General features: G+C 36.5%; 1 protein-coding gene across 1 annotated transcript in view; it reads left to right on the plus strand.

Moving 5' to 3' along the window:
• Positions 1–12813, plus strand: part of GPC5 (glypican 5) — a 1306619-nt gene that overhangs the window by 23938 nt on the left and 1269868 nt on the right. The window contains exon 2 of the mRNA XM_006769575.2: positions 9430–9591. Coding sequence (XP_006769638.1) covers positions 9430–9591 — 162 coding nt within the window. The remainder of the gene's footprint in view (positions 1–9429; positions 9592–12813) is intronic.

A 12813-nucleotide genomic window follows, 5' to 3' on the forward strand; every position in this document is an offset into this window, starting at 1 on the left:
TGATTTTGTGTGAACATTAATCAACCATTGCTGGAAATACAACTCTAGTACATTGTCTGTTGAAGGATCAATGCTGTCACTTACATAGGTATATGAGGGGTAGCTTTACAGTTCTCCCAGTGAGTACTATGCTGACCCTATTTGTCTAAATCTGTAGGTTGCCAAATGTTACTTATTTTTTTATGGAGTACACAACCAGGAAAAATCATAATACATGAAATAGTTAGTACTCTTTGGAAAAAAACCCTTTTTTTTAAATTTTAATGAGCAACATCAACATATACTGTTATAGGACAGTGCCTGTATCCCATAAAGAAAAGATGGATCAATAAATGATGGATCACTGATATGAGGAATATTTGCAAAAATGTAAGTACAGTGATCTCAAATACTATTTCAAATGGCTTATTGAACCAGTTTTTAATGTCCTCAGCAATATGCTCATTCTGGATCTATATTTAAAACTATCTCATTAATTTTAAGCCATGAAAGTGCCTTGTTTAGTCTCTTACTAAATATTTATGTGCAAGTATGGAGAAAGTGAAAGAGACCAATACTTCAATGAAGATCTTTTCTTCGAGGCACTGTGCCAGTGATGTACAATACACTGGGAACAGGCAGTGGTGGTCTTTTTCCTGTGGAAACTTGCAGTCTTGGGAGAGAAACAAAAATTAAATAGAATCAATTAAGTACACAAAAGCAAATGTTCCGGAAAGCACCAGGATGCAGAGCAATATTAGGGGCTATTAGGCATCCCTTCTGTTCAGGGTTGGCAGAAGTTAGAAAATAATGGGCATTAAAATTGTTAAATAGGTTTTAGCTCAACTTTCAATGAGTTGAACTGACCTTATAATTATTTCTCATAATTAATAGGATCCCAAATGCAATGTAATTGCTCATGTAGTCACTATTTAGTTAGAGTCAAGAAAACAATCCAATGGTAGCCCATATGAGTACAGATCTTTGAAAAGTACTGGCTTCTTAAATGTTGCTACTTTGCCCAGTACAGCTGATTTCTCACATCTTATAACTTTTTCAGGACACCATATTCATTTCCTCTTACCTCCTCCCCCCACACCAACTCATTTTAATCCTTCTAGCTCATTGCTTCTTTTTCAGACTCCTTAAAGGGGATTCTTCTCTGTTCCAATTCATATGGCTATACTTTCATCTTGGCCAATGGTTCTCACTCAGAGGTGATTATGCCCAAAGGGCACCCTTAGCAATGTCTAGGTACATTTTGGTTGTCACATCTGGGGAGGGTGCTCCTGGGATCTAGTGGGTAGAGTTCGGGAATACTGCTAAACATTCCTGTACAGGACAGCTCCCCCACAAAAAAAATAATTTTGCTTCCAGTGTCAATAGTGCTGAGGTTGAGAAACCCTCTAACTTTTATGAACGAAACTCTTTTCTTAAATGGTCTTATTGAAACCCTCAGTATTTATACCATTTTGTATTTAAAACTCCCAAATTAATATCTTCACTTTGGATATCTCTCCTAGACCTAAGTCTTGCATATTCAAATAGTATTTCTACATTTTCAGTTGCATTTCTAATAGACATCTCATTTCCAAATCTGAATTCTATTTTTTCCTTAAACCTGATCCTTCTTATGTGTTCTCCTTTTCTATTAATGGTACCACTTAGACATCCAGTTTCTCAGGCAAAAATCTAAGGGTTATTTTTGATTCCTGCCTCTTTCTCACCTGCCAAATTCTATCACAGACATCTATTCCAAGTTACCTTCTACCTTCAATATGTATCTAATCTAACCACTTCTTATCTTTTATCGCAGTCCTAACTCTCATTTGCAATACAGAAATACTTATTCTCAAAATAGCAATTAGAGTGAACTTTTAAGAAACAAATCAAATGAAGTTTCTTCCCTATTATAATTGTAATAAAGTCCCTCCTAAATGTGACCTATAAAGCATTATGTGAACTGACTTCATTTCCTGTATTTCCATCCTTTTTGGAAAAGGTGGAACTACTGGGCTTCTTGCCTTTTCTTTTTAACCTTTGTTTTTTAGTAGTTTGATTATAATATGCTTAGGCATGATTTTGTTTCTTTTTATTTTGATTGGGGTTCAGTGAACCTTTAAAATCTGGTAATTTGTGTTACTTATAAAATTTGGAAAATTTATAGTCCTTATTTCATCGAGTGTTTAATATTCTCTCTCTCTCTCTCTCTCTCTCTCTCTCTCTCTCTCTCCCTCTCCTTTCCAGAACTCTGGTCATATCTATTTTATATTATGCGCTGTTTGCTCACTGCTCCATGAATGCATACATAAAATCGTAGGCATGTACTAGTATGTATAGGATTTTCAATATTTTTATCTCCCTTCTTCAGATTTCATACTTTCTATTGATCTACCTTTACATTCTCTGATCTGCCCTCTGTCATCTCTATTCACTACTAAGCCCATCCATTGAAATTTTTCTTTCAAATGTTATATTTTTTAATTACACAACTTTCATTTTGTTTTTTTATAGTTTCTTTGTCTCCTGAGATTCCTTTTCCTATAATTTATTCTCAGCACATGCTCCTTTTACCTCATTGAATATAGTTGCAATTGCTGCTTTAGAGCTCTTCTGTGTTTATTCTAACATCTGGGGCATCTGGAGTTGGTCTTACTTTATTATCTTATCTCTTGAAAATGGGTCACATACTGATTCTTCATATGTTCAGTAATTTTAGATTGTCTCCTGGATGCTGTAAATGTTATGTTATGGTGACTCTGGATTCTATTATATTCCTCCAAAGAGTGTTAATATGTTTGACTTTGGAGAAAATGAACTTGATTGGACTCAAACTGTCAACTATGTCTCTTGGGCAGCCACTGCAGTTTTAGTTTGGTTCTTTCATCCTGAGCTTGCCAGTAGCTGGGCTGCTTACAGTCTGCTCTGGCAATGTGAGATGTGGTTCAGGAGTCAGCAGAGATTTGAGCAGTTTACACACAGAAGTTGGGGTTCCCTCTCACTGGCCCTCCCTTTCCTGGTATTTCCCCACCACTTTCCAGTAGCTGTGATTGCCTGATTGATATCTTTTAGTTCCTCAGTCCTGAATGACTGTTAGTTTTTTTAAATTGGAATTTAGTCTGTCCCCAGGCTAAGAGCCACAGATGAGAAAATAATCCTATGCTTCTCTCTTCTTCCAAATATTGACTCCCTTTTATTTATTTACAAATTTTTTAAAAATCGATTTTTAGAAAGAGAGGAAAGGAGGGGAGGGGGAGAGAGAGAGAAATGTCTGTCCATGTGGGAGTGCGACATCTATCCTCTGCCTCCTGCACACTCCCTATCAGCAATTGAGCCCAAAACCCAGGCGTGTGCCCTGACCAGGAATCAAACTGGCAACCTTTTGGTGCACAGGACAATGGCCAGCCAACCCAGCCACACCGGTAGGGCTTCACTCCCTCTCAGGAACTTTCTCCTTTTGTTCACTCTCCAGAGCTTTCAAGCTATTTTTTTATTTTGTGCAAAGTTACTGGCTGCTCTGTGTGAACGGCACTGCCATGTTGCAGCTGGAGTTCTTGTTGTTTCTTGGACATACCAAGTTTGCTCCCACTACAGAGCAGGGAACTCAAGCAGCCATTAAAGGGGTATTATCAGACCCCTCATTTAGTATCAAGTCCTCTTAAAGTTCTGGAATAAATCATGAAAGAAAGTGGTATATCTCATGAGCATTTGATATTTTATGAATTTAACAGGCATCTAGCAAACCTAAAACATATCTTATTGTCTTGGTACCAAGGGCCCTTTCCTATGTCAACCATCAATGAAGCTGGTATGTGCTACAAGCGTAAAAATCCTGTACGTTGACTATGGGAGAAATAAATGTTTGAAACAAAAAGAGAATGCATATTACCAACCAGCAGTCCTATTTTAAAAGTCTTTTTAAAAAATTATAAAATAAAGCATAGCTACAGAAAACCCTTGGATTTAAGCATATTTATTGATTGCAAGTCATTGCAATTATTATTATTGAAGGTCAGATTGTCTCATGTTTGCCAGTAGAAACCTTTCTGATATGGGCTAAATTGTGTCCCTTACAGAAGTCCTAAATTGAAGCCCTAACTCCCAATCTGACTATTTTGGGAGATAGGACCTTTATGGAGGTAATTAAGGTGAAATGAGGCCATGAGAATGGGCTTCAATCCAATGTTACTGGTGACTTTATAAGAAGAAAGACACCAGACAGTGCCATGTGAGGACACGAGAAAAGGCAGCCATATGCACAAGGAGAGTGGTCTCAAACTTGCCAGCATCTTGATCTTGGACTTCCTGCCTCTAGAATTGTGAGAAAATAAATTTCTCTTGTTTAAGCCACTGGTTTGTGATTTTGTAATGGCAGCCCCAGCAGACTGTCATAGCTCCTGAGTGCTTTTGATATGATCCTGGAGTTATTTGATAGTTTCTCTGCTATCTGGTGTACACGAAGTTTTAGCTGGTCTGTCATCTTATATATCCATTCCCTAGATGCATTTCTCTAGGAAGTATTGGTTATTTTGCCTTCCTTTCTGTTAACCAGCATACGAAGCTGCCATGGCCATCTATCTGTGTCATTTCTCTAGGAAGCACTGATTTCTTCTTGAGAGAAATGATATTTCAACACCATCATCTGGGCATGTGGAATGCCCTTTGCCACTTGGTTAGTCATTGTTCTAGGTATTTTCCATGAAGCTAGGAAATATATATTTATTGAAGGTAAATTTCTTCATAATTTCATATTGATACTTCAAATTCAAAATCACAGTTTTACTTAACCTCTTCTTTATTAGGCCTGTATCTCCTTTCTCCCACACTTAAAAATCCTAATTTTCAAGGATACAGTTTAGACTTAGAAAATAAGAAAGTGAATATTGCATAATTGTTTGTTTTGAATTTCATATTGCTCTCACCACTGTTTTAGCTTACATGAAATACAGATTCTCTTTGTCCTGTTTTCTTCTTCAGGGCTTACATTGTTAACAATATTTTTTGTCACCATCTTTCAAATCCTTTCATTCCTTTTGATTTTTTATAATTTTTTATTTTCTATATTTTATTTTTTAATGCATAACCTTCATGTGATTACCTCCTATGTTTCTTCTCATTTAGTCTTCATTTCAGAACTTTTTCTTTCATCTTTAATTATTTCTTGAGTTCCATACCTTAGGTTTTCTATTAATTTTGATTTATGTTGTTCTTTCATGTTTCGTGTCATTATCTTTTCGCTTGTTTTGAAATAGTATGATTATATCTTTGATCTTTTTTGGTGGGGAATGTCTTTCTGACATGTTTTCTTTATGGGGATATTATTTTGTTCTTTATTCTCTTTTTATTATAATAAGTTGATGTTAAATTTGACCTCTTATTGTTGTTCATTTTATATGAGGTTAGTTTTTTTTCCTAAAAATTTAAATCGAGAATGGCTTCAAAGTGGCTTTTCTAACTTTATAGTTTTTTCTTCTGTTATTTTTGTGTAATATTCAAAAATATGGTTGCTTGTTTTCTGAAGTTTTCTGAATTTATTTCCCCTCCCACATTCTAGACCTTTTCCATCTATGTCTCTTAGATGCATCCTCTGTTGAATTTTGATTCCACTTCTAGGATTGTCCTTTCTGTGTGGGGTTCTTCCCTGGAAAGGAGCCTGCTGGATCTGTTTAGAGATTTCGTAGGGGTCTGGATTGCTTCTGCTCATTCATTCTTTTCCATCAATGGTCCTTTGCACACATTTAATAATCAAGACTGAAAAACACTCCAGGTTTCAGCTGCTATTCTCAAATTAGCCTTCTGGGTTTTCCCGTGAATTGCTGTTGGTTATTTCGGGTTCTTCTGTCTCCAGGTTGTTCAGACATTACCCCACTGCTTTATTCTTCTCCCTCCTGCCCGGAGTCTGCGTTGGGAGTATTATGGCATGTAGTTAGTTGTCTCTTCTGGATTTATTTTCTAGTTCTATATGAAGATCTGGAGATAGTGGAAACTACGCTGCCACTACCACCATCTTTCCACAATGCCTCCCAATGTTCCAGTTTTAACCTTTCTAGACAACACACACAGATAGATGGCCATGGCAGCTTCGTATGCTGGTTAACAGAAAGGAAGGCAAAATAACCAATACTGCAGCTTCTTGGTGAGAAATGAAAAAAAAAGAAAAAGAAAAAAGCTCCCACGATTCTGGTTGGGAGCCCCCTCAGCAAGGAACCTGCTGTTTTATTTTTAATTTCATTTATTTTCAGTGCTTTAATTCTTGTGGAGTTTGATTTTACTGTTCAGAAACATGCCTGCTGTTCAGAAACACGACTGTTGCCTTTGAGCCTGAGTTGTGTACTCTTGCTGTTTCATAGCATCCTTAGTCGTGCCATGTTCTTTGAAGTCAGGCTTTGAAATATTTTTAAAACGTGTCTTGTTACCATGTAGTATCTGTTTGGATTCCATCTGGCTTTGCTTTCTTATGATGCTTGTTCTTTTTACAACAGGAGAACTGTAGCCTGGGCTCTTTGTCAACAAGCATCTTTTTATGTCCTTTGTGGTTATGCTGAGAATAAAATGTCAGATAGAATCCTTTCCCTGAGGAGGTGTAGTTCATCTCACCTGTCTTTTGGACTGATTCAGGAAGCAAGGGAGCTAGTTCCTTGCAGACTCTTTTCCCTATTCACTGCAACCCAAATTCCAAGTTACTTAAGCATATGTCAGAGTTGATGCTGTTGAAAATGTTGTGCTGATTAAACATAACTGATCTCTGACTTATAGTCCTGATTTGTTTTGGAGTTTAGTTTTATTTCCAGTTTCCAAGGGGTATAAATGAAAGTCTGGATTAATCCATGCAGGTTCTCATCAACTTGAAGAATGTATTTGTTCTAAGTTGTCTAAATTGCTACCCATGGTTACTCAGAGTTGCCGAGACATGAAGTTCTCCCTCCTGCACTGTGTTTAGGATAGCAGCCAGGGCGATTTGTAGCATCTTTCTAAGTGTACTTCCTACCACTTAAATTTTGTAAAAGAACAGCAATGGAGCTAAAACCGGTTTGGCTCAGTGGATAGAGCATCGGCCTGCGGACTGAAGGGTCCCAGGGTCGATTCCGGTCAAGGGCATGTACCTGGGTTGCGGGCACATCCCCAGTAGGAGATGTGCAGGGGGCCAAATCTAGCAAGCAATCAAAGAGGAGAAAGGCTAAACTAAGCCCTGGCCGGTTTGGCTCAGTGGATAGAGCGCATCGGCCTGGACTGAAGGGTCCCAGGTTCGATTCCGGTCAAGGGCATGTACCTGGGTTGCGGGCACATCCCCAGTAGGAGATGTGCAGGAGGCAGCTAATCAATGTTTCTCTCTCATCGATGTTTCTGACTCTCTCTCTCTCCCTTCCTCTCTGTAAAAAATCAATAAAATATATATATATTTTTAAGAAAACAGCAATGGCAACTCTATAACTCGATATTTTAGCCTATTTTATTTTTGTAATATAACTCCTTTGATGGTTCCTAAACTGCAATTTTTTTTCTTGCAATTTACCAAACGAATGACTTCTTTCAAAACTGGAATTAAAAATGGCCAGTTAGGGCTATCAATGAACCATTTATAGATTTAGGACTATTGCTTTCCTCCCAGTAGAGTGATTGTGAAGAAGATAGCTTGGGGGTCACTGCAAACACCAGGTCCCCACTTTGTAGTATGTAGGTGTGTGACATTGGGCAGTTTTCAGAACTTCTCTATGTGTCTATCTCCTCATGTGTCAAATGTGGTAGTAATGGCCCCTGTGCTCTGGAGTGATTTCAGGTATCTTGATCTTACCCAGAACTAACTTTTGGAAATGTGATTCTGAGGCCGACTCTGTGTGAAAAAGTAGGAATAGTTTGAAAAGTGGCTGTTATGTGTATGTTTCTGTGTGTGTCTTTAGACCAGTATATATAAGATATATTTGCTCGTCTAAAATTAGTCAATAACGTGCTAATACGGGAATGTGAAACTCCCCAGAGATCAAGAGCCACAAGTCTTCTTCCTGCCCTAAAATAAAGGAGTAACTGTATTATGTTAGGCCTTGTAAAAATCAATGGTTCTAAGCTTTCTATAAAACCTGGGTAGCCTGGGAATGCACTGGGACCTTCCCCATGATGCCTCATCAGGGTTATCCTTTTTAGGTGCCACTAGACATCTGTACCTTCTCCTTCCTTCTCTAGCATACCTGCTATGTATAACGGTGCTTGCCCTGGGACCCTATCCAGGATGTGAGGTGCTAATCATATTAGCCAAATTTTTAACCACAACTATTACATATGTTTAATAATTTCACAGACAGTTTCTTAATATGCTTAGAAAACTAAAAGGTGCTTTTTTAAAATTTTGAATTTATTGGGGTGACATTGGTTAATAAAATTATGTAGGTTTAAATAGGAGAAAGATAAATATCACATGATCTCACTCATTTGTGGAATATAATAAACAACATAAACTGATGAACATAAATAGATCCAGAGAAGCATCGAACAGACCCGTCAAACTTCAGAGGGACGGCGAGGTGTAGGGGCGGTAAGAGATCAACCAGAGGACTTGTATGCATGCACATGAGCATAACCCATGGACACAGGCACGGGGTGAGGACATGTGCGGGGATTGTGGGGGTGGCCTGGAGAGGTCAATGGGGGAAAAAGGAGACATATGTAATACTATATGTAATACTTTAAACAATAAAGGATTAAAAACAAACAAACAAACAACAACAAAATAAAGTGCCTATGCATAGAGTATAAAAAAATATATAGGTTTTGAGTGTACAATTCTGTGATACATCATCTGTATATTGCATTGTGTGCTCACCGCCCAAAGTCATAGGAGTTGTCTCTAGCAAGCGAGGTGATGAGCAGAATATTTGATGCTGGATTTGGGCCCATGTGGGGGTCTTGATTCATATCATGTTTGCTGATAATCACTTATTCACAAGAAGCACAAACATGATGTTGAAAATGACAAATCAGGTGATGATTTTTTACCTTTATCTGATGTACATAATTTGATTTTATTTCCTCAAGAAAAACAATTGTTTTAGCCCATATACTTCTCTATACTATTGTCATTGCAAATAATTTTAGCTGGGTAAAATAAGCAAAAATAAATTTTCTCTATTTAGCTATGTACTTACATAGTAGTATATTTGTTTTCTATTATATAGTCTATTTGTTAATTAATTAATTGAGTGGACATAATCTTTGATCAAAAAGTTAATAAAATATTTGAGCAAAGAGTTAATGGTTGAGGATATTTTGTTTCATGTTTAGGTTCATGAACAATAGATAAATATTTTAACAGCAAGTGCTCTGGTAAATCAGTTCCTCGCATAGAAACACAAATTCTTCATGTGCAGTGCTGTGCTGACCATTAATGCCTGACATGTAATATGTAATGTTTGTTAAATGAACAGATAATTATTCTGAAAAATCTTATATGTGTTCCAGGGCCTGATCTTCAGGTTTGTGTATCCAAAAAACTTACCTGTTGCACCAGGAAGATGGAGGAAACGTATCAAATTGCAGCTCGCCAAGATATGCAGCAGGCGCTTCAAGCATCCAGCTCTACATTAAAGTTCCTAATATCTCGAAATACAGCTGTTTTTCAAGGTAAATTTATCTCGAGTTAGGAAACTAAGGACAAGCCTTGTTATGTAATCTGCCTGTGGTCATTTTATCGGTAAACTCAGCTGGGTTTCCTTCTCTGTCTTTGTATATTATTTTGGTATAAATGAGGTTTTAACTTTTTTGAACCTTTAAAAATTGTTTCTAAGGCCAAATCAATATATATATTTTGAGTTGGACTAGGAAAACTGTTTTGTTAATGAAATGGCCCTTGGAAATATATGCCCTTCAACGGTTCTTCCAGGTCCCCAATATCCCAACCCATGGATTTACTTCAGTATGAATGGACATAATTATTATATTATATTTGATAACATAAAATCTCATTATCTTTAAGTGTGTAATTGTTTTTAAAAATCTGATTTGAAGAAATATTTGTCTAATATTTCCCCTTGCAACCTCATGTGGTTTTCAAAAGAATACCAGTATGATATATCAATGTGCAAACAAGTCTGATAAATAGTAAAATAGGAACTATTAATTAGATGTTTAATGTTCAGCTAAGATCAGAACTCAACCTTAATTCAAACAATATGTTTATATATAAAATTAATGGGTTATGAAATTACAAGGCACATTACAAAATAGATGATCTTTTCCTTATTTTAGTCATCTCCTCTATAAAATCCCTTATTACTATAATAAAATAGCTTAATTTATTTTTCCTCTTATAATGCATTAGCTATTCAGTATATGATTGGAATGAAAATATTTATATTACACTGTTTTTCAAATAAATTTATTGCTTTTGTTCAATGCAAAATATAACTTCTGTTAGGATTTCTTTTTAATAAGTATATTAATATCGATCTAAATAATTTGTGCTATGTTTATATACAAAACTAAATCACAAAGCTGATTAATTTTTAAAATTATACTATATATTAAATGAAATGAATACATAAATCAAGATAAAATTTAGTTCATGATTAATTGATGATTTTTTTGTAGAAATTATAAAATGTCAGATTTTAAGGTATTATTAATTTAGTGGTTCTTTTAGATATGTTAGAAAACAAACAACCTTATTTCTATTATGGGATTTAATCATGTACAGTTGTTGGAGGAAAGCATATTGATATGCTTTTTAAGCAAAGATTTGTGGTTTGAACTGGCTTGCCGGGAGCTGGTCCATCCTTGCTGTTTCAAGGGACCTGGCATATATGGCATACTGTTCTTAATATGTTTGCTCACCTTCTTGGCGCTGTGTTTTAACCAAGGTCACCTCTCCGAGAAAGGTTGTTTCCCCAAGTAGGGATTTTCCCCTGAAGTTAAGGAGGGAATAAAACCTCTTAACTAAGTGCCAGGCGGGTAATTAATCACTTTAACTATGAACAATCATGCTTAAACTACATAATCTTTACTAGAACCCGGCGAGAGAACCCAACTATGCTGATGAACTGAATGCTGCCTCCGTGTCATTCCTTCTTCGCCAACTCCGTCCACACCTTTGGGGACCCCTGGACCTGCTGGGGTTGGACCCCAGCACTGGCTAAACTAGACACACACAGACAATTATGTAGTGATTTTTACCCTCATGAACATGATAGCAAGTATAATATGGAAAACACATTTTAGAGATAAATAGACCAGTTTAGCCAGAGCAAGGAGTTGTAGATGGGAATGGTGGATCACATGCTTGAAAAGGTGAGTTGGGCTCATGTGGAAAAAAACTTAAAACATCAACTTGATATAGTTCTGTGAAAAAAGCCTTTGGTATTTTTTTTCTCTCCCCCCCCCCCTTTATTGAATAAGATATTACAAATGTGTCCTTAGTCCCCCAATGTCCACTCATCCCCCCAATCCTGCCCTCACCCTCACCCCCTGTTGTCCACATCCATCACTTATGCTTATATGCATGCATATAAGTCCTTTGGTTGATCTCTCATGCCCCCTCCCTCCAACCCTCCCCCGCTTTCCCTCTGAGTTTTGAGCATCTGATCGATGCTTCTCTGTCTCTACATCTGCATTATGCTAAGTGAAATAAATCAGAGAAAGATAAATATCACATGCTCTCACTCATTTGTGGATTATAATGAACAACGTAAACCAATGAACAAAAGCCTTTGGTATTTTGATAGGGATTACACTGAATCTGTAGATTGGTTTAAGTAGCATGGGCATTTTAATGATGTTAATTCTTCCTGTCTATGAGCATGGTATATGTTTCAATTTATGTGTGTCTTTATTTTCTTTCTTCATTTTTCACACTTCTCCAAGTACAGTTTTTTTTTTTTTTTTGCCTCATTGGTTAAATTTATTCCTAGGTATTTTATTATTTTTGATGCAATTATAAATGGGATTGTTTTCTTTATTTCTCTTTCTAATAGTTGGTTATTGGTATATAAAAATGCAACTGATTTCTGAGTATTAATTTCATATCCTGCTACTTTTCTGAATTCATTTATCAGTTCTAATAAATTTTTGGTGTAATCTTTAGGGTTCTCTCTCTATATTATTGTCATCTGAAAATAATGACAGTTTAGTACTTCCTTTCCAATTTGGATGCCTTTTGTTTCTTTTTCTTGTCTGATTTTGGTGGCTAGTCCTTTTAATACTTTGTTGAGTAAAAGTGGTGAAAGTGGACATTCTTGTCTTATTCCTGATCTTAAAAGAAAGCTATTGAAAATAGTATGGAGGTTCCTCAAAAACTTAAAAATAGAACTACCAAAGGATTCAGCAATTCCAGTTCTGGGTAGTTATCTGAAGAAATCTTAAATGCTAATTAGGAAAGATATATGCACCCCTGTGTTCATTACAGCATTATTTACAACTAGAGGCCTGGTGCATGAAATTGGTGCAAGGGGCTCAGCCCTTGCAGCTGTGGTGGCTTGCCTCGGCCTTCGCAGCCCTGGCTTCGTCCAGAAGATGTCCGGTCTAATTAGCATATTATGCTTTTATTGTTATAGATAACCAAGATATGGAAGCTACCCAAGTGCCCATCAATAGACAATTGGATAAAGAAGATGAATACTAGCTGTAAAACAGAATGAAATCTTACTATTTGGTACAGCATAGATGGACCTAGAGAGTATTATGCTAAGTGAAGTAAGTCAGACAGAGAAAGATAAATACCATATGATTTACTTATATGTGGCATATAATGAACAAAATAAATGAAAAAGAAAAACAAAAATAAAGTCATAGATACAGAGAACAAGTTAATGGTCGCCAGATGGTAAGGGGGTTGGGTAATATGTGAAAAGG

This window comes from Myotis davidii, unplaced genomic scaffold, assembly GCF_000327345.1.
Source record: "Myotis davidii unplaced genomic scaffold, ASM32734v1 scaffold419, whole genome shotgun sequence".
NCBI classification, from domain to species: Eukaryota; Metazoa; Chordata; class Mammalia; order Chiroptera; family Vespertilionidae; genus Myotis; species Myotis davidii.